A 20,982-nucleotide genomic window follows, 5' to 3' on the forward strand; every position below is an offset into this window, starting at 1 on the left:
ACAGTAACGAAGTACTTGTACTTCGTTACTTCCCACCACTGGTCATATTTCAAGTGTATTAAGATATTTACAAGAAAGTAGACCAAAAATACTTGGTAGGATTTTGCATTTTTCGGAGTGTGTAGATCAAAATGACAGACAAGGAAACGGTTTTCCAACCTCTGAGCTGAAAAGACAAACTGTAGCTCATGAGGAAGGATGAGCTCAGATATTTACTCTTATGGGTTTTTGTCTGTGTACAGCACTTCCTGTGTCATCAGCATTGTATGTTCGTTTCTTTTCAGAGTATAAACGTTACAGCTCAGTGAGCTAACGCTGCTAAGATAAAGTTGTGTTGATGTGAGTGTTGTCAGCTGTAATCAAATTTTAGATAAATGTTGAGAGAACCATTTTGTGTTTGCAAGAACATTTCAAAATCCTCATCTAAATTCCATCCTTTATTGTGGGGATTGTTTATCCGAAGCAGATTTACCTTGAATGAACCAAAGTATTTGGCTGTGGGTAGACGTGGGCGAGAAAAAGAGACAGAGAGAGAAAAAAAAGGAGAGACGACTGTGAGCAATCTGAGCTGGCGTAGCAGGAGGCTGATTTATAATTAGAGTGAATGTTTGTTCAGTTCCCCCGCTGTTCTGGTGATGGCTCTATTGCATAAAGAGGCCGAATTGCTGCTGAGAGCTTAATTTGAATTCTGAAGCATCTTTCAGCGTTCGCCGATGATCTCAAAAAGTCTGGGAAAGTCACGAGTTGGAGCTGAATTTTCTTTCATTTTTTAAGTTTACGTCATCTGCAGCTATCGCTTTGATCTGATTCACAGCAGAAACACAAAATTATGGCAAGTACTTTGGTCTAATTTCTTATGCAAATATCCTGTTAGACTTGAAATAAGATGAAACTAACTTTCAAGTAACTTTTTAGATACAGGACCTTGATTTAAGTAAATAATTCCTTAACATTATCCCATTGGCAGATTATTTCTCTTATAAAAAGACATTTTCCCAAGTTATAATTGAAATAATCTGCCTGTGAAACGAGTACTTTTTCCTCTATTTTAAGAAATTATTTACTTAAAACAAGCTCCTTTTCAAGCTTGCTGAAAAGTTACTTGCAAGTTAGTTTTGTCTTATTTCAAGAAACTAAGCCAAAAATACTTGGTAAAACTTCGTATTTTGCAGTGTTTCTGAAAAGTAAGTCAACAACAAAACGAGTGTCTCTTCCAGTTGATATACAGTGAAAATCCAGCTAACCAAATTCACCAGAGTTTCGCTAAGGTTGCTAGGTAACAGGCTGGGCTCGGCTGTGGTTGCTAGGTAACGGGCTAGGCGTGGCTGTGGTTGCTAGGTAACAGCGCCGTGCGCATGGAATGTGACTCAATATGTTATAAGTGAAATAATCTGCCAGTGGAACTAGAACTTATCAATATTAAGGAATTATTTTCTTCAAACATTCTCCTTTATCTGAAAAGTTACTGATAAGCGAGTGTGTCTTATTCAAGGCGTACTGAGATATACTAGAAACAAAACCAAAAAGTTATACACAAAACCTTTTTGGTGTAGTTTCTAGTGTAACTACACTTGAAATAAGACAAAACTAACATGTAAGAAACTTTTCTGCATCATGTACAAGCTTGTTTTAAGTCTATGATTCATTCATTTTGATTAAAAATAGTACGAGCTCCCCTTATAGATTATTTCACTTATTACAAGAATTTTTTTTATGTGATATAATTGAAATAATATAGTATTTTTTTTCCAATATTCAAGACTCACTGATTTAAAACAACTTTTATATCTTACTGAAAAGTTACTTGCCAGTTTATTTTGTCTTATTTCAAGAGCACTGAGATATTTACACTAGAAACTAGACTACAAAACTTAAAATTTGTGTTTTTTCAAGTTGAATATTGGTTAAAATAAATGAAAATACCACTAAATATATCATTATAAAAAAATACTAGTAAAAATAAATAATGATTGGACTTGGGTTTTTGCAGTTCATTTAAACCGGGTCACAAACGTAACATATATTTAAAGTACAGAGCTGAAGAGTGGATTAGAATATTTAACATTAGCAAAGATTAAAAAATGGTCAAATGCAGAATGTTTTGATAGATGCTATTGAGAGAAAAAGGAGATCTAAATCAGATTATTGTAAAGTATTTCTCTCCTCGTGGGTTTTATCTGTTTTTACTTTTATTTGTCAAAGTGAAAAGCCTCAAATGACCAAACACATTTTAGCATCAGGCAAATTTAACTTTGTAATGATGTGTTGTTTGGCAGGGCCAAGGCACAGACTTCCACTGTTGAAGATTTTAATAAAACACAAAGAAACATACAATCCTGGAAACAGATGCAGGACGCAGAGACACAGGAAATGGCATGGAGGAAATATCAAGGCATAAAAACGGACAATCCAGCGAGGAACAAAGGAAAACTCCAGAGCTTAAGACTTAAACAAAAACAAAAGTTCAGGTGGACGACTCGGATGCAAAGTCTGGAACAAAATCCTACGTTTTGTTTTTTTATTATTATTAATATTTTAGCGGATTACTGTTGCAATGCAGCAAGAAAGTCCTGAGTTCAAATCCCAGGCCTTGGACTTTCTGCATGGAGCTTGTTCTCCCCACCAGAGCCGGGCAGTAACTATTTACATTTACTCACTTTAACTGAGTAACATTTAGTAAAAACATTACTTTTAGGTGTACAGTGCAAAAACACAAAATCTTACCAAGTATTTTTGGTCTTTGGTTTGTTATTTTGTTTCCTTCTAATTCATGTAAAGCACTTTGAATTGCCTTGATGGTGAAAATATGCTTTATAAATTGAAATTACCTTACCTAATTTTGTGAAAATATCTTTGCACACTTGACAGAAGACAAAACTTACAAGTAACTTTTTTGCTTTTTATAGCAAAAATAGGAGTTTGTTTTGAGCCAATAATTCCTTAATATTGATGAAAACGTTCTAGTTTCACTGACAGATAATTTTAATTGTAACATGTTGAGTCTCATTCTATCGGCTCTGTGCCATTACCTAGCAACCCCAGCCAAGCCCGGCCCGTTACCTAGCAACCAAGGTGGAGCTCTGGCACATTTGGTCAGCTGTTTTTTTTTTTTTTTCACTGTATATGTTGGAAGAGACGCTTGCTTTGTTGTTGACTTACTATTCAGAAACTACGAACCAAAAATAGAAACTTTTACCGAGTATTTTTATTTTAGTTTCAATTATTCTTTAATATTGGTGCAAAAGTACTAGTTTAGATTGTTTTACTTATAACATGGAAAATATATATGAGTTGAATCCTTCTTTTAAATATACTATGTTGGAGACGGGCGCAGTCCTGTCGCACACGATGGATAATGGACTTGAACGCCCAATTGCATTCACTTCAAGGTCCCTGTCAAGTGCCAAACGCAATTATGCACAGATAGACAGGGAGGCCCTTAGCCTAGTATGGGGTATCAAAAAGTTCCACCATTACCTCTATGGCCGAAGGTTTACCTTAGTGACTGATCATCAGCCCCTAAGTCAATATTCAATCCACGAAAAGGTGATGTCAGCTGCGCGACTACAGCGCTGGGCCTGTGGTTTTCAAGACAAAGAGGTCTGGTGTTTGGTCACCATAGACCACATCCATCCACTTTAAGTTTCCCCTTTTCCTCAGGTGAAGTGAGACTAAAGTGAAGTTCAGTAAAGAAGTCACGTTCATGTTACCTTCGAGTTGAATCCTTCTTTTAAACATACTATGTTGGAGTAAAGACACAACAATATTGTAAGTTAAATAATCTGCTAGTGGAAATAGTACTCTTTTGTCAATATTAAGGAATTATTAAAACAATCTCCATTATATCTGCTGAAAAGTTACTTATAATATAGTTTTGGTAATTAGATATATGCACAAGAAACTAGACCAAAAATTCTTGGTCATATTTTGTGTCGCTCATCTTTTTATCTTCTCTGCATATTCTGCGATTGTTTGCTGTTTATGATCAGCTCAAACAAAATAAACACTTAATTGTCCCATCTCTGCGGTTACTGTGTAATATTGTGAAAGAAAAATGATCCTCATAAAACAAAACATGAAAACTTGCTACATTTTCTTACAAATTATGACTATAAACAGTCTAAACATTCAGTAGCACCAACCAAATTAAGCTGCAGCTTAGAAACAACCTCAATGCATTTGCCCTCTAGAAAGTCTTAAAGTATGCAAGTAATTGCACGCAGTATCGCTGTGCAGCTTGCATTTAAAAGCATGCAGAATTTTATTAGAGGTTTACTGCCAGCTGTGCTCTTTTGTTTGACATGGAGCTACAAACACGAATGAGTAAATGTTGTGTTGTGATGGTAATGCTGTCTGCCTTGTGATTCTTTATGCCACCCAAGAGGCTTGTTTGTCTGCTACATTCAGTCTTCTTCTAGTGTAAACTGATAGTCAAACATATAAGATCATAATCTTAGCTTTCTGTAGGTCACAGTTTGTGCCATCATGGCGCGATTTCAAGACGTAAACAAGGCAGGATATATGTTCGCTTTTAACTGTGGATGTGGGTGATTACTGCCCAACATCCAGCAATTACAGCTGCATATGTAAGTCTGAGAAGTTTGTTTCTAGCCTCCAAGTCTTCAAAGGGGAATATAAACATTTAATAACTACATGCAGGACTAAGAAAGACAGACGAGGAGAAAATGAACTTTCATTCTTTCCGTCATTAGGTGTCTTAAATCAAGCTAAAATCTGCAGGATATTTGGCTCATAAAAGAAAATAGTACTCCTTTACACCTAATAAAAGACAAATAACCACACATCCTCGTGATTCAGCACAAACCACAGAATAACATTTAAATAGCTGAACAACTCCTGCATCCTAACTTAAATTATCAGTAAGTTACGACATGTAGGATGTCGATGTATATAATTTTCCCAACGCTGTCATTACTTTGATGTCAGTATGACCATCCTGCCTTCTCATTAGCGTGAAAAAGAAAGCACAAGCCACCAACTTCCTATATGTAGACATTATCCATAGCACGGTAGGCATTAAGGTTTCAGATGTTTTCCACCGTCTGAAGTTAACGAGGCTCCATATGATTACAGATTATCAGCTGCAGCTTTGGCATCCTGATTTGTCTCACAGTGGACAGCGATAAAGGAGACATGGAAGATACATGAAGGGTTTAGAACCAAACATGTGCAGTAAGTCAGCCGTGAACTGGGAACCATATGGAGTCAAATCGCCACATTAAAAAATAACATCTTATATAAATAAAAACCTGTAGAACCCACCACTAGAAAGCATTCAAATCTAAGCCTGTTGTAATAAATCGATTAATCACATCATAGATTAAAACAAGCCAGATGATTTCCATTTGCATGATTGTTTTTCTCTCTGGAGACGCTCACACCAGCCTGGATTAATCCGCTTTAATCAAACTCCAGTTTGTTTGCCTAGAAAGTCCGGATCTTTTGGGGAGGTGAAAATGTGCGATGGGACCAAAAAAATTGACTCTGGTCCAACTACAAACCAATATCTCGGCAAGGTGTTTAGACTTGGTTTGATTTTGGACCAAAATTGCAACATTTGTTTAATTTTCAACTGCTGCAGTTCTCTTTTTCACTTCACTGAGTCAAACGAACCAACCCAGTTAAAAAAGCTGTTCCCTTTCTTGCCTGGGGGGGCGCTGCACCATAAACTGCTGAAGGAAGCAACATAAAAGCCTCTGAAAAAGACTTTGAGCCCAACTTCCGTCTTTATGAAATGTAAACAAAAATGAAGTAGCATCTGATTTTTTTTAAATTTCTGGTTAAAAACCAAGTCATTTCTCCTGCTAGCGCTAAGCTAACGTGTTTGTTTTGGGTGTATTTACCCAGAATTGCCTGCACTGTAGCACACTTCCTGCTTTTGGACCAGCCTCCGGTCCACTTGGTGTTCACTTATGGATCCAGTTTGGTCCACCTATAAATCTGCGCTTGAAAAACCCAGGTTTTCCCACTGCAAGGCGGACAAACCCGGTCTGGTCCGGTTGTAGGGGAGCTAAAAACTGGTCCATCTACAAACCTCAGTCTTGGTTGAACTGAACTCTGGAGCGGATCAAATGCATATATGAACGCCAAGCAGACCGGGGACCGCTCCAAAAGTAGGAAGCGGAGTACAGCACAGAGCATTCTGGGTAAATACAACCAAAACAAACATGTTAGCCTAGCACTCATGTTTTTATTTTATTTTACAAAAGATAAATCCTACATCCTCTAAAATCTGACACCACTCCATTTTTGTTTACATTTGGTGAAGAAGGAAGTTGCCCTCATGTCTTCATAGTTTTTTGTGTCGTTTCCTTCAGTGGTTTTTGGTGCAGCGCCACCACAGGTGAGGAGGGGAACAGCTTTTTCAATTATTTTGGACAGTTTGACACAGTGCAGTGTGAAAGAACCACACAGCTGAAAATGTAACAAATGTTGCAATTTTGCTTATTGATTCAACAAAAATGGTCATTTTAGGAGTTTTTCTGTAAGTTCTTATGCAAATATGCAGATAACTATCAAATGATCGAACTATGCTACCTATTTTTCTTTATTTTTCATATTTACTGAAAAGGCTAACATTCTACAAAGTAGTTGTTTATTTGTGAAAAAAGCTTAATTTTGTTCTAAAATCTGGAAATAGAAATAGATTTTACTTTAGCTTGTTTTTTGCTACAAAATACTTGAGCTTTATTTTGTAGCAGCGAGGGCAAAAGTGTCTTTTTGAGTGCAAATTGCAACAAAAAATTAGTAGAACATTAATTAAACAACTAATTAAATTTAAATCTGATTGGTTAGCCTGTGCATTAACTATTTGTTAAGCTAATTTATTTTATATCCTCTGGTTAAAATTATAAAAGGTAATATTTTACAGATATGGAGCTAATTATCCCAAAAAATTTAAAGGTATTATGAACATTTCATTGATTCATTTCTGTTTACTTAATTAAATTAAATGAAAAAACATTACTCTCATTCACAATGCAGCACACTTTTCCTGCATATATGAGAGTTTAGATAATCAGAGGAATGTGTGTTTTACGGTACGCAGTGATGAATCGCACAGTCCATTAAACCTCTGATTACATACGGAGCCTGTTACAGGACAAACATCGCTGAAACCAATCTAAATATTGTCAAGGTTAAGTCATGTCAAAGTGAAGACTTCAAGAGGTCCACCTGCACCTTTCTCTAAACAACTCCTTACTTCAGGCAATCAATCAAATAAAAGTACAGTAAAGTGAGAGCTGAGAGAAAGTTTAGCTAACACTGAACTAAACATTACAATGGAGAATCTATAAGCTAAACCTTGTGCGACTTTGATCTGGGTCGTATATTTATGTTTATTCACCATATCATTTAGCTAATTTGACAGAAAATTAGCTAAATTACCTGTGATTTATTAAAAATCTGCTCAAAACTGCCTAAAAATAAAAAAACAACGGTGTGGATAAAACGGGAAAGGTAACGTCACCAATTTGGCAGTATTTCAGATATTTAAAACAAACAACTAATCAATAATTATTGATATCGACTGATATAAAACGCTTATATCGCCTGTTGCTACAAATGATCAAGTGTCCACTAAAGGAATACCATGTTACTGAATTCTAGGCGAAAAAAAAATTATTTTCTCACTGAAAAAAAAGAATTGAATTATTTGTTTTTAATATATTTCTTTAAAAAAAAAAGGGGGAAAAATCTGCAGAATTAAATAATAATTGATTTCTTATGTCAAATAAATCCATTAAACAAGTAAACAAACAAATCCTGACATGTTATTTTGTTTATTTTAACATCTAAACTCCTGTAACCTCCACATGACTCCAGATCGGAGCGTGAGAGACGCACCGGGCCGGGTTGGAGTCTGAATCAGCCGATTAGATTACCCTGCTGGGGCCGGAGTGACGCTGCAGGCCGGGCCGCCACCCAGACGCTCACCTCAGCTGCCCTCTCTCTCATCCCCGCTGTTTCCCGGGCCGCGGCTGCGTCCCACCAGAGCTACATCGCCCCCTGTTGGTTACAGGCAGGACATCAGGCTGGCATCCCACACAGAGGACCAACAGGAAAAATATCTTCAGGAGAGTGATGTTAAATCTACGGAACAAGATTAGGGCCACTTAAAAAACAAAGCAAAAGATATGTTGACTTTTTTCTCATAATTTAACTTTTTTTCCCCCTCAGAATTAATTAAATTCTTGGGGAAAAGTGAGAACATGCAGGCTTAAAAAAACTTCAATAAGGAAGAAATAATTATGTGATTATTTTTATATGTTAACATAATTGACATACACCTAAGAATGTTTGGTTATTGATTTGGATTTTCATGTTGATTAACACAGAGTTAACATTCTGACGAAAAAAAGTCAGAAATCTGAGTAAAAAGTCTGAATTCAGAATTTACTTTTGAAACTCTGAAATTTAAATTTTTTTTATAGAAAAATTCTGAGATTAATCTAAAAATTTCTTATATTTTCAAGCAAATTTTTAACTTGTCAAACTCAGAAATTTCTTTTTTTATTTTATATATATTTTAGAAATGTCCTTGTTTTTCCTAGCCAATTTTTGACTTGTCGAACTTAAAAATGTCCCTTTTTTCTAGAAAATTTCTGAGGTTAATATAAACATTTCTAAGTTTTCCCCCAAATTTTCCACTTTTTAAGCTCAGAAATGTCCAAGTTTTTGGCAGAAATCAACTTGTTTTTCTTTTCCATCTACAATGGCCCTAATGCGCCGTCGTAGAAAACTTATTGCGAGGTAACTCAAATCAGAAAAATCCCCCACGTCCCCGTGGAGGTTGGATATAAATATGACCAAAAGCAGAAACGTTTGGAGTGAAGTTTAAAGTATCAAAATTACTTTTACAGACTAGGAATCATAAATTATTGGTTCTGGGTGTCCAACATCGCGGACCTGTGAGGGACGTGATGGAGCCGAGTCACTGCAGGAGAGTTTTGAAGTTTTATTGTGGGAGTAACGAACAGAAACGAGGCTCCGAGGGAGTTCCACGAAACGCAAGGTGACACTTGCATAAGTCTGGGTTGGAAACAGACAGACACCACATGAACTGCAGGTTGTTTACTGCACAGATGGAGACCATCAGGAAGAGAGGTTATGTCATCTGCTAATTGTGCAAATTGCTAATAGAAGTTGCTAACAGCTTTCTGGGAGTGAGGATTAAAGCCCAGGCAGCTCCTCCAAGCTTCCCTGAAGCGGTGCTGCTTGGACTGGGATGAAAGCACTGGAGAAATAAAAACACGTCCACCGAGTCCTCCCAGGTTCTCCAGATGTGGGATTGCTCCAGTGTTATTCCCTCAATGGAGCATATTATAAATACTATCTGCTATAAAAACACAGTTTTACTCTGGAATGTACTTAATTTTGCCGCTGGTTGTTAGTAATAAGCAATCTTGTCATGTTTTTAATTGCAGTCGTTTCTTAAGAAAAACTCGCTCCAAACGTTGAATAGCAAACAGACGAGTTATTAATTTTAGTGTTTACCTTTCTAATGTAATATTTTATCTTTAAAACCTCCATAAGTTTCCCCAGTGGGTTTTTTTTTTTTGAGTATTTTCTCACACACTGCAAAAACACAAATTACCGCAAAGTATTTTTTGTCTAGTTTCATGTACAAATATTTTAATACACTTAAAATAAGACAAAACTAACTTATAAGTAACTTTTCATCAAGATAAATGAACTTGTTTTAAAGAAAATAATAGTGATGAGAAGGTTCTCGTTCCACTGGCCGCCGTTACCTAGCAACACCAGCCCAGCCAAGCCTGTAACCTAGCAACCCAGTTCTAGTTCCACTGAACTGGGAACCAGTACATTTTTTGTCTTATTTCAAGTGTAAAAAGATATGTGACCGAAAAACTAGACCATTTTTTGTCGTTTAAACTGGATTTTCAACAATGACAACTATTTGTTTCCTGTCTGAATTAGAGATCAACTGAGGATCCTGACAAATTTCTGACAAAAAATCTCTAGAAAACCCCCCGGAAATTTATGAGTTTGAGATTAACCTAAGAAATTTTCAAGAAAACAACTTGGAAATTTTGGTTATGCCATTATTGTTCTTTTTTTTAATCATTCCTGAATGTTGGACTCTAAAATTGATTTATTTTATATGCTAATCTGTATGTATATAATTATTTAATATATTAATATAATTTATTTGTATTGATCTTACGTGGGTAAACATTGTACCTTTCTGAATATTGGAAGTGATCGATCAGCTACTTCTTGTTTACCAGTTTTCAACCATCATATTGAGTTTTTCTGAGTTTCTCCATTTCTTCTTGGTCACAATAAAGACGAAAGTGGTTCACAAATTTAATCCAAATGAATTGTAAACAGTTTTATTGGAATTATTTATGTCCAGCTAATGTCTGTGGAGGCATAGAAAGTGTTTATGTAAGATTTTCTGCGAGCCGCGCTTGGCAGTCAGCGAGGTTCCAGATGGATGCCGGTTTCCTCTCCAGCAGACTGCGAGTCTTGGTTGCGCGCCATAAGTGAGTAAGGTAGGGCAGGTGAGGACATCTTGGCAACAACATGGTACTCTTTCCAAGAAGAGGTTGTTGGATTTCAGGGGAGCAGAGCGATTTCTGATCTCCATCAGGGAGTATTCATTTTTTGTTTCTCAGAAACAGATCACACATGCACTTGCTAAGCCTTGGGCACATAAAGCGTTGAAAAGCTTTTTCATTTCTAAAGTTTCTTTTCTGCTCCTTCACGACACCAGCACTGCAAAAACACAAAACCTTACCAAGTGTGTTTGGTTTTGTTTCTAGTGCAAATAACTTCAAATAAGACAAAATCAATTTACAGATGACTTTCCAGCAATGCATTGGAGATTGTTTTAAGTAAATAATTCCTTAATATTGACAAAAGAGTAAACCATTATGTAACTTAAAACATGGGAAAATGATTTGTTATAAGTGAAACAATCTACCATTTTACCAAAACAAATGTCTCACAACTTATATACAGTGGAAAAACCAGCTGACCAAACATGCTGGAGTTCCATTTGGGTTGCTAGGTAACAGGCTGGGCTTGGCTGAGGTTGCTTGGTAACCATGGAATGTGACTCAACATGACACAATCTGCCAGTAGAACAAGACATTTTCCCCTATTTTAAGTTAAAATTCTTGTTCTACTGGCAGATTAACATAATACATTTTGATCAATATTAAGGGATTAACTACATAAAACAAGCTCCTACAGATTGCTGAAAACTTACTTGAGTTCGTTTTGTCTTATTTCAAGTGTACTAAGACATTTGAACTAGAAACTAGACCAAACATACTTGGAAAGATTTTGTGATTTTGCAGTGGAATTTCGGTTCCTCACATTTTTCACTTAAAATTAGCAACAAATCTGCTAACACATCTAAGCTATTCTTATGCACAACTACAGATACTTATACCCTTTATAATGAGCATATGTTCTAATGTTAAGCCAATATAAATAAAATACAATAAGTAACTTTTCAACACAAAATCGGAGCTTCTTTTGAGTCAATAATTCCTTATTGATGAAAAATAACTAGTTATAAATGAAATAACTAGACATTTTAACATAAAATATGAGACAAATGTCTTGTTCCACTTTCACAAGTACTTTCCCCCTAATATTAATGAAGTATTTACTAGATGTTCTCACCTGTAACGGGTTATTTTTCCCACATAAGTTAAATCTGCCGATGGAACTAGATCTTCCTCATCAATATTAAGGAATTATTTGCTTTAAAAAACTCCTATATCTTATTGAAAAGTTACCTGTAAACTAGAAACTAAGCAAAAATACTTGGTAAGATTTTTGCTTTTTGCAGTGAACTTGGATTCCTGGAAAGACAAGAATGACCATCGTTTTTTTTTTTTTCTTCTGAAAGACATGAAAAAAAACCAAAAACAGAATTGTTAACCATTTCTAAAACAGCACTTCTCTTTTATCCATCCATCCATTTTCTGTACACCCTTGTCCCTTAGTGGGGTCTGGAGGGTTGCTGGTTCCTCTCCAGCCGACGTTCCGGGGAGAGGAGGGGTCACCTGGACAGGTCGCCAGTCTGTCGCAGGGCAACACAGAGACACACACACTCACACCTAGGGTCAATTTGGAGAGGCCAATTAACCTGACATGTTTTTGGACTGTGGGAGGAAACCGGAGTACCTGGAGAAAACCCATCATGCACAGGGAGAACATGCAAACTCCATGCAGAAAGAAAGGCAACAGTTTACTAACTGCGCCACTGTGCAGCCCCTTTCAGAAATGTGGATTATAAAAACAACCGTCATTAACAGCTGAATGCTGCGCAGGATGTTCGCTTATGGCGACATCAAAGTTCTGTAAAATGTAAACATGTCAACCAGCAGAACACCTGCGGAGTGCAGACTGTGAACACGTCTGACTTCCTGTGTGATGTTGCTGCCTCCTGCTGGACAAACAAGGAAAAGGCTTCCTGTGTTATCTGCTATTTTACCTTACGAAACGTTTCAGACGTGCAGGAAAGTTTAGTTTTTATGGCTGCAATGCAGGCTGATCTGGTCACAGTTTAATTACCTGCAGCACCACTAACATCATTTATCATCATCATAGCAGCAGTTTATCCGCATTATTATCCAAAAGGCACCGGTTTTACACTGTTTAACGATGTTATGCTGTGGATACGCCTCCTTCTTGTGTCCATAAATACTCACTACTACAATGTTTAACTCCCGTATTGTTGAATTTAATCAGATAGTTTTGGGAAACAAATTAATTTCAATACGGCTAAAAAACAAAACAAAACCACTTGATCCTGGCGCCAAAAATTTTTATTGAAAAATTATATATTTTTTAATTGGCGTTTTTCCTTTAAGAAATTTTATTTTTGAAATGTTAAGTTGTGCAATTATATAGTCAAAAACGCAGCTATTATTGAAACTAAACAACCCCTCTGCCCCCTCAGAAAAAAAATATCTTTATTCTACATTTAAGAGAAATGTTCAGGAATTACTTAAAAATATTTTTTTTACTACAGAGACAAATAAAATAGGACAGTAGGTAGCAGATTAATTTCTCTCACTTGCTATTGATGTTTTATTCTGTACAGAGGGACAATTTGTACAAAATAATCTAGATATATAACACTACATGAAACAAGGTAAATCATATATACAGTAAATGAATCGTATAGTACAGGTCACATACAAAAGGACACTTAAGTTAACAAGTTTTGGAAATTATGTGTTAAAATTAAAATACCTAGATCCTGTGGAAAGAGAACAAGCCACCAAATAATTTCTAAATAATCTTTTCTTATTATAAATGACTTGTTTTCAGCACTAAAAGAAAACTCCAACATTCTGGACTGAATAAAATAAAAACCCATTTCTCCCAGCAGGCAGAAATGTATTGACCGACAGAAGAAACCAGTTTGGTGAATGGCATTCCTCCAGGGTAAAAGGTACATGTTTGACATGGTCAGTCTAAATTTACAGCTTTTTTTGCATTCAAGCAAATACAGTATTAATACAGTTCAACTAAGTCACAATGTCAGTTTTTTTTATTATTATTTTTTTTCACATCTGGCATTTTTGAGGTCATTTTTCACACCAGTCCGTTTCAGCACTGGGCTTTTCGAATGGCCAGGGATGGAAAAAAGACACATTAGACTAAAAGAAAACAAAAATAATCCAGCGGATGTTTTAAGTTTAAACAATGGTACTTACTGGAAAACATCAAGAGGGGCTTAAATTATTTAACTTAAGAAAAAATAATTGAGAAACTATCAAAAAGTTTGACTGAAGGATCATTAATTTAAAAATAAATTACCTCTAACATTTTAATTGCATTCAAAATCATATAAATGTAAAAAAGAATAATAATAAAAGGTCCTAATCAAAGTTTTCAGATGCAACAGAAGAGATCTTTTCCTTTCACCCGTTCAACCGTGCAAATTTTGCAATGTGCGCACAGAAACCTCAAAAAAACAAACAAAAAAAACTTTCTATGGCGTTGCCGTGGCAACAGCAAAAGCACAAACATTTTCTTCCAGTGCAGAAAGTACCATTGTTTGAACTCATCTGGTTTTCAAACATCGTCAACAGACATTAGGAAGGAAAAGAAAAAGGAGCGGCATATGGCACAAAAACAATAAGACGAAAACTTAAAAAAAAAAAATGTCCATGGGACATTTAAAAACAAAAAAAGTAATCCTCTTCTTTCCTCGCCATTTTTTTATTTGTTTATATTTTCTGAGCAACGCAAGGCTGAGAACAGGCCCAAGTTTGGTCTTAAGTGTGCTGGAGGAAAAAATCAATCAAAACAGTGGCAACAAACAAAAAGGCAGGCAGTCGATAAATCAAGCATAAAGAACGCAACAGTCTTGGCACCCAAAACAGAAATAAACTACGATCGTGTTTTATTTTTTAAATCCGAATAGCAGGGTTCTCCGTTCCCGCTGAACTAAAGACACAAACCTCAAACGTCTGATTTTGTAGAAACGAACGTTGTGCTGTCCACCGTTACAGTGATGGGGACGAAACGGGATAAAAGACACAAAACACCATCATCATCCTCGGAGAAAAAATAAAATAACCTGAGAAAGTGGAAAAACAGAGAGGCGGCTGAAGAGTTTCTGCAGGAATGAAGACAAACTGAAGGATTGTGGGTAAAAGAAACGCGTTTCGCCAGCGTTATTCTGTCCGTGGGGGGTCTAGAGCCCGTCGTGGGTGGTCAACATTTCTTCAGCTCTGCGGTGGGACTCCAAGGCTTTTGTGGTGTAGATATCCTGAGGCAACTCAGATTTGCGTCTCACCATGGGCCGCTCTTTTCGCTGCTCCCCCTGCAACTGAGGTTGGGGACAGAAACATAAATTTGGTCATGCTCAGCGTGTTTTATGAAAGCCACCATGAAAAGACGCCCCACGTTGTCGTGTTTACGTTGGGGGATTTCACGCCTGCGCACAACGCTGGAGGGCAAAAAGACGATTCGTCTACTTACCGCCCGTTAACTAAATGACCCTGGAGATGTTATTAATTCAGTGCACCACAGCAAAGGGAAAAATGACGCAGAGAAACCGTTATGAAACAACTAAAATTCAGGCAGACTCGTTGCCATAGAAACTGACAACAACGCCACTTGATGTTTCAGGATTCAAAAAAAAAAAATTCCCACATAAAGAACAGAACGCTACAGTTTTATGTTTTAGGCTCATGTTTATTTTGCGATTGTTAATAATTAGCTTAGCTACCGCTGCTAGTAGTTAAGCTAACACAGTGGTGGTGGATTAGCCAATTTAAACTCCTGCTCTACTGAAGATCTGTCAGAGTTTAGTACAACTTTTTTTTTTTTAAACTGAATTCCACAGCACGTCTACATGTCAAGATTGTCATAGTCAAGCTAGCATAACTGACCTACTTCCCTCTCCCTCACAATTGTTTTTCTTATTTAAAACTTTTTTCTGACCTTGTCATCAATGTTGACAATTAGGAGCGAAGCACTCTGTCCCTTTTTTCTTCTACATCAGGTGTACATTTAAGATTTAGTGTTGACAATTTAACACCTAAATCCAATGCTAGTCATCGTTAGCGAGGAGCTTTTTGCCCTCCAGCAGGGAGAAGAGAGCGGGATCTTTCACGTGTGGCCGTTGAAGAATGACTCAAAACTAGATTTTTCCTCACTCTTTGTCAGCTATGCTACGCACAGACTCGTTGCCATAGCAACTGACAACAATGCCGCTAATGCATCAGGATTCAACACATAAAAAAAACAAAACACGCAAACATTTCCCATACAAACAGATCATTCAGTCTGGTACAGTTTTATATTTTCATTTTTAATAAGCGATTAGCTAATTAGCTCCCGCAAATACCAGAGGTCCACTCTTTCAGTTTTCTCTTCTCAGTAATGCGTAATGTTTTTCATTTTTATTCATTTATTGTACTTGGGAGAACAGTACTAGTTTGGTCTTCAAGAGTCTTTACTTAAAACAACAAAATCCCAACCTACATTTATGGGAAAGCAGATATTAAACATTATTAGGCAGTTTGATATTTTAATAGCGTTAAGCCAAGACTTTTTTATACTTTAAGTCAGATACAGTCATATTTCATATATCTCTCTTCAGTTTTATTCTTTTCTCCTATTTTAGACTAAAAACTTTGCATTACTTAATCACCTAAGAAGATGTCTCTATTGAAGTTTGTTGTTTCTTAGATGTGTCCCTGAATTTTTCTGAAAATGAAGGAAACTAAATAAATTTTAGTTGAATAAATTAATTAGTCTAAGTTGAGATGGAGAGAAAGTCAGGTTTACCTGAGTTGCGCCCTCCTCAACTGCCTTTTTTAACCTCTGTACATCTTCTATGAAAGGGACATCCGTTTCCATAGCAACGGGACTTATGATGTCATAGGAATCAAGATACAAACAGAACTGGACAGCAAAGAAAGGGAAGCAAAAAGAAGATGGAGAAAGAGTTTCAGTGGCATGCAAAGAAGAAGAAATCTACAAAACTGTTCACTTCTGGGACACATCTTTAAAAAAACTTACTATTAATTAATATTTAAAGTTATAAAGATTTAAAAAGTTACAAATGTTAAACGGTTTTCCCTTGAAAAGCCATTAATACTGTATGTTTTCTATGTATTTAGCATTTTTCTGATGTAAAACTGAATAAAATATACACGTTTATACATTATGTTGCTATAATAAAGTTACAACAAACACTGACTGAACACACACAAGTATCAGTCATTCAGTCGCATGTGATTGTAATAATTAACACAAAAACAATTAAAATACGTTAATTTTAGACTATTTTATTTAAAACAACAAAAAAACGTTAAATCGGTTTGACAAATTTCCTTTTGCAGAATTATTCTGAATTTTGGAAAGTTATTTATGAGTTCCTGTTTAATATTTATGAGTTATAAACACCAGGGCATGATGGGTCATTAATTTGTTTAGGTTTTTTCAGTTTCGTTGACACGGACGTCACAGAACTTTAAATAAAACTTTTTCATTTTGGAAGTTTTTGTATGTCAACATTTTGACTAGAATCAGCGGATTTTAAGTTGCTTAGCAGTCGGTTGAGCTGAAAATCTGACATTTTTCTGGTGAGTGAACACACCATATCTGTATACTTTCAAAATCAGAAATTTATGCAAGATTAAAACTGAGCCGTTTTATTCAATTTTACTACACAGTTGTGAGTTATGGGTCTATTTTCACATTAGCGAACATTTAAGCAACAAGCTACAGCCTGATTAATATTTAAAGATGTGAAATATTTAATGTGAGGACTTGTGATAAAAGTAAAACATCCTGGTTTTCTAGAGAGAAACGGGTAAAAATAAATGTTAAACATGGAGTTTACCTGTGGATTTGACTTGGCGAGATTCTCAATCTTGATCCACGCCTCTTCTCGTTCTTTCGACTTTGCCTTTTCTCTGTTCATCAAACACCAAAATGTCTCAGATTTCATCAACCAACAAACTAAAAGCACAAAAATCCAACAGCAGTAAAACACTGAATCATCCTGGAATGATGAAAAAAGGACTTACTTATTTTTCTCTGCCCTAAACTGCTGTGTGCAATCGTCAAACAGTTTCTGGTTCATCTCCATGAAAAGCTTCAGAGCGTTGTAGATGAGGCCGTGGATGGTCCTGTGGAAAAAACAAAATAATCAGAATATTTAAAAACAAAAACACAAAGTTCTGCCTCAGAGCAACAACTTTATGCAAATTATCTTTCAATTTTCTGGTCAATTAATGGATTTTGATTCATTTTAAGGTTTTAAACAGTAAAAAACAACGAACATGACGTTTGGTCTAATGTAACAGGAAAATTAAACATTTATGTAGAGAAACGTTTGAATGACAGATTTACTGTAAGTAGAGCCGAGTGCTGCGGCTTAAATTTAAATTCTGATATATATTTTATTCATACCAGATTTAATTTCAGATTTTTTCTACTTTCTTTTCTAATAAAAGAAATTACTAATGACAGAAAATTTTATTTTTGTGAGATTTCCTGTTAATTGTACCAGAAAGTATTAGCTGTCAGAATTTTCATTTACTTATGAGAATAATTAAATGCTTGTAATGAAATGAGTTATAACATTAGCAGAATAAAGACAGAATTTTACCAGAAAGACATCTTAAAATTATAAGAAAAAAATTTGTTTAATGAAAAAAATATATAACTAATTGTTTTTTAAATTTTTTTGTGTTCATTCTGTCCCAGTTAGCCAGTCATCAGGCTAACTGGGACGTTAGCCTGATGTTACTACAACCGTACTCTGAGGAAAAGTCAAAACTGAAAAATTAATTCTGGGGGGATTAAAAAAATTCAGAATATTGAGAAAAGAAGTCAACAGGGAAAAGTAAAAAATTCTGAAGAAAAAAAGTAAAAAAAATTCTGAAGAAAAAAGTAAAAAAAAATTCTGAAGAAAAAACAGACAAAAATTCTGAAGAAAAAAATATTAAAAAAATTCTGAAGAAAAAAAACCGTCAAAAATTCTGATGAAAAATTTCAAAATCTGAGAAAAAACACTAAGAAAACATGAGAACTCTCAGATTAAAGCCAGACCTACTAAAGGCAGACTGGTTCCGCCTGCAGCACAAACTGAGCAGAAACTGTCCCCAAACACAACAGCAGGTGGTGACCTTGCATAACTTACTTGTTCCAGTGCGTCTTTGAGTTTCGGTAGAGAGCGGGAAACATGATGGGCAGAATCTTTGCTGCATTATCGCTGATCAGACTCATGATGTACTCGTTGTTCCAGTAGTACAAGGCCCGCTCCGCCACCTGACGGAGGAAAACGAGGCATCAGTTCACGCAAAATCACAAATCCTGACAAGTCTTCACACTTCAAGGCTAAAAACCACAAATACAAATCCCTGCAGGTTGATTTTGTTCTGATTTCATTTTTAACATTCTGACTGGAAGCACCAAGAAGCAGCTATTAGAAAATTACATTTGATTAGGTTTAAATATGACACTGAATCACTGCCAAAAATACAAAATTTATTTTTATGTATTTTGTTCATTTATTGAGTTTTGTCTTTCCATGTTATGAACATCCTTCTCTGGGGTGGGTATTGTGGTGGAAAGCATTTTCCAAGCAGGGCCGTGGCCCCCTCATGCCCACCTTTTGGGATCACAACTGCCCATCCATAATATTAACTCAATCAGTGCAATTTATACCTCTAGACCAGAGGTTCCCAAACTGTGGGGCGCGCCCCCTAGGGGGGGCGCCGTGTCATTGCAGGGGGGGCGCGGGAAGCCGTCTGGATGAAAGAAAAAAACATGAACACTGTATGCGCTGGGTTTTTACCTTAGAATGGCCAACTCTCTGTTATTCCTATGTCAATTTGATACAGTAGAGGCTTCCTCCCTTCCCATCTCTGTGTCCTCTGTCACTTTTATCAGCAGTTAAAACTGTTTAATCCGTTGTTAACATGTTGTAACCTGTTTTTCCGAGCCGCCTTTAAACGCAACATGAGCGCTACGACGCTCGCGCTGGGTTTCCACCTGTGAAGGAGACCTGCTGCTGCTGGGCGGAGCTACAGGTGTGTTAGAATCACCGCAGGAAACCAGCAAAACAAAGAACTTTTCACAGTTTTTCCCTCCAAACTAACCGACTGAGTTGAGTAAAGCTGTTGGATGCAATGTTAGCTAAAAGATGACTAGCTAATATCAATACAGAACCTTAAGCTTAACAAGTACCTTGTAGGCTACCGATGTTGGTGTCTATTACCCCCAAAAAAGTCATTTTGCACCCCCCCCCGTTACACGCGTCGTTTGAACCAGACAGCCATTTGTAATCCATGGGAAAAAGTTTGGGAACCACTGCTCTAGACTAAGTGGACTTCTTGTACATAATGTAACATTTTGAAGGCTGACTGAACCTTTTTAATTGTTTTTCCTTTGTTTCTCTCCCGTACCTGGAAGTGTGGGCTGGATACACACTTGGCCAGCTGCCGGAAAAGTGGCTCCTGAACTTTAACGAACTCCGAGGGCTCAATGACGTCCAGGATTTCCTCCAGCTCATTGAGAAACATCACCTCCTTTGGGCTGTGAGTCTTTGGCCAGTACTTTAGTAAAGCCATTACTACCTGTGGGGATAAATGCAGGGAAAACAACAGTTATAAAGGATAAAGTGACAAAACAAAGACGTACTTATCCCTTTCTTTAAGGAACGTACCGGCTCAGTTAATGTGCTGTCCTTTTCCAAAAACTGCACCACACAGTAGGCCAGCTGCATAAAGCCAAACATTAAGAAAAAGTTTGAATTTATTTGGAAGAAAACCTCCTGAAACAACTCTGCAGCGAGGCGAGAACATTCTGGCCTGTTCATCAACAGGTCGGGACAGGAAAAATGTAAATAATTTACATGCCACACCCAACAGCTTCTTAGGAAAACAACAAGCTGAGTTTTTACCGCTTCATTTATTCGGTTGGAACAAACCTGTGGATGGTAGACACTGAGTGATTTGACTTTGTGCAGAGGCAGTAAAACCTTCAACAGGAAAATCTTGTGCTCCTCTTTCAGTGGTAAGGCAAATCCATTGATTATGCTGAAGAAAACACAAAAAAGCCATAAAAACTTTGAACAACTTCAGTTATATGACAAAAATCCTTACAAAACATAAAACTTTAGAGGTACATAAAACAGAAACATTTTAAAGTGTTTTAGAAATATGAAACCAGGAAACTTCAAGCAGTTATTATTTGTGTTGACTCTGATGATTATGGCTTTTTTCCCTTTTCCTCTGTCAATCAAAATTTTATATAACACAAATAAAACTGGAAAAATTGAGTGGGAAGAAAAATGTAATAAAAGGTTGATAAAGTTGTGGCGAAAAGTTTTTTCACGAAGAATAAATTTCCACAAAAAAAAAAAAAAAAAAAAAAAGGAAAAAAAGTTTTGTTTTAAAAAAAATTTTTTTTTTTTTGGGGGAAAAAACCCTCTTTTTC

General features: G+C 36.3%; 1 protein-coding gene and 1 long non-coding RNA gene across 5 annotated transcripts in view; one reads left to right on the forward strand and one right to left on the reverse strand.

Annotated features, from left to right (window-relative positions):
• The first annotated feature begins 3,835 nt into the window (after positions 1 to 3,835).
• Positions 3,836 to 8,160, forward strand: LOC106937855 (uncharacterized). Its single transcript, XR_001422480.1, has 2 exons — positions 3,836 to 5,193; positions 7,849 to 8,160. It is a non-coding gene; the product is annotated as an uncharacterized LOC106937855 (long non-coding RNA).
• Positions 8,161 to 14,251: 6,091 nt separating this feature from the next.
• Positions 14,252 to 20,982, reverse strand: part of LOC106937856 (serine/threonine-protein phosphatase 2A 56 kDa regulatory subunit gamma isoform) — a 43,226-nt gene continuing 36,495 nt past the window's right edge. For 2 of the 4 annotated variants that reach the window (XM_015019577.1, XM_015019580.1), the window contains 8 exons: positions 20,474 to 20,582; positions 20,210 to 20,263; positions 19,950 to 20,120; positions 18,683 to 18,810; positions 17,565 to 17,666; positions 17,378 to 17,450; positions 16,318 to 16,434; positions 14,252 to 14,851 (listed from right to left, as the gene is read on the reverse strand). In XM_015019577.1, the coding sequence (XP_014875063.1) occupies positions 14,717 to 14,851; positions 16,318 to 16,434; positions 17,378 to 17,450; positions 17,565 to 17,666; positions 18,683 to 18,810; positions 19,950 to 20,120; positions 20,210 to 20,263; positions 20,474 to 20,582 (889 nt within the window). In that variant the 3' untranslated portion in view covers positions 14,252 to 14,716. The remainder of the gene's footprint in view (positions 14,852 to 16,317; positions 16,435 to 17,377; positions 17,451 to 17,564; positions 17,667 to 18,682; positions 18,811 to 19,949; positions 20,121 to 20,209; positions 20,264 to 20,473; positions 20,583 to 20,982) is intronic. The other 2 variants (XM_015019579.1, XM_015019581.1) reach the window with 1 other exon arrangement.

The sequence above is a fragment of the Poecilia latipinna genome, unplaced genomic scaffold (assembly GCF_001443285.1).
Source record: "Poecilia latipinna isolate Pla-1442-1.1 unplaced genomic scaffold, P_latipinna-1.0 Scaffold2451, whole genome shotgun sequence".
Lineage (NCBI taxonomy): Eukaryota > Metazoa > Chordata > Actinopteri > Cyprinodontiformes > Poeciliidae > Poecilia > Poecilia latipinna.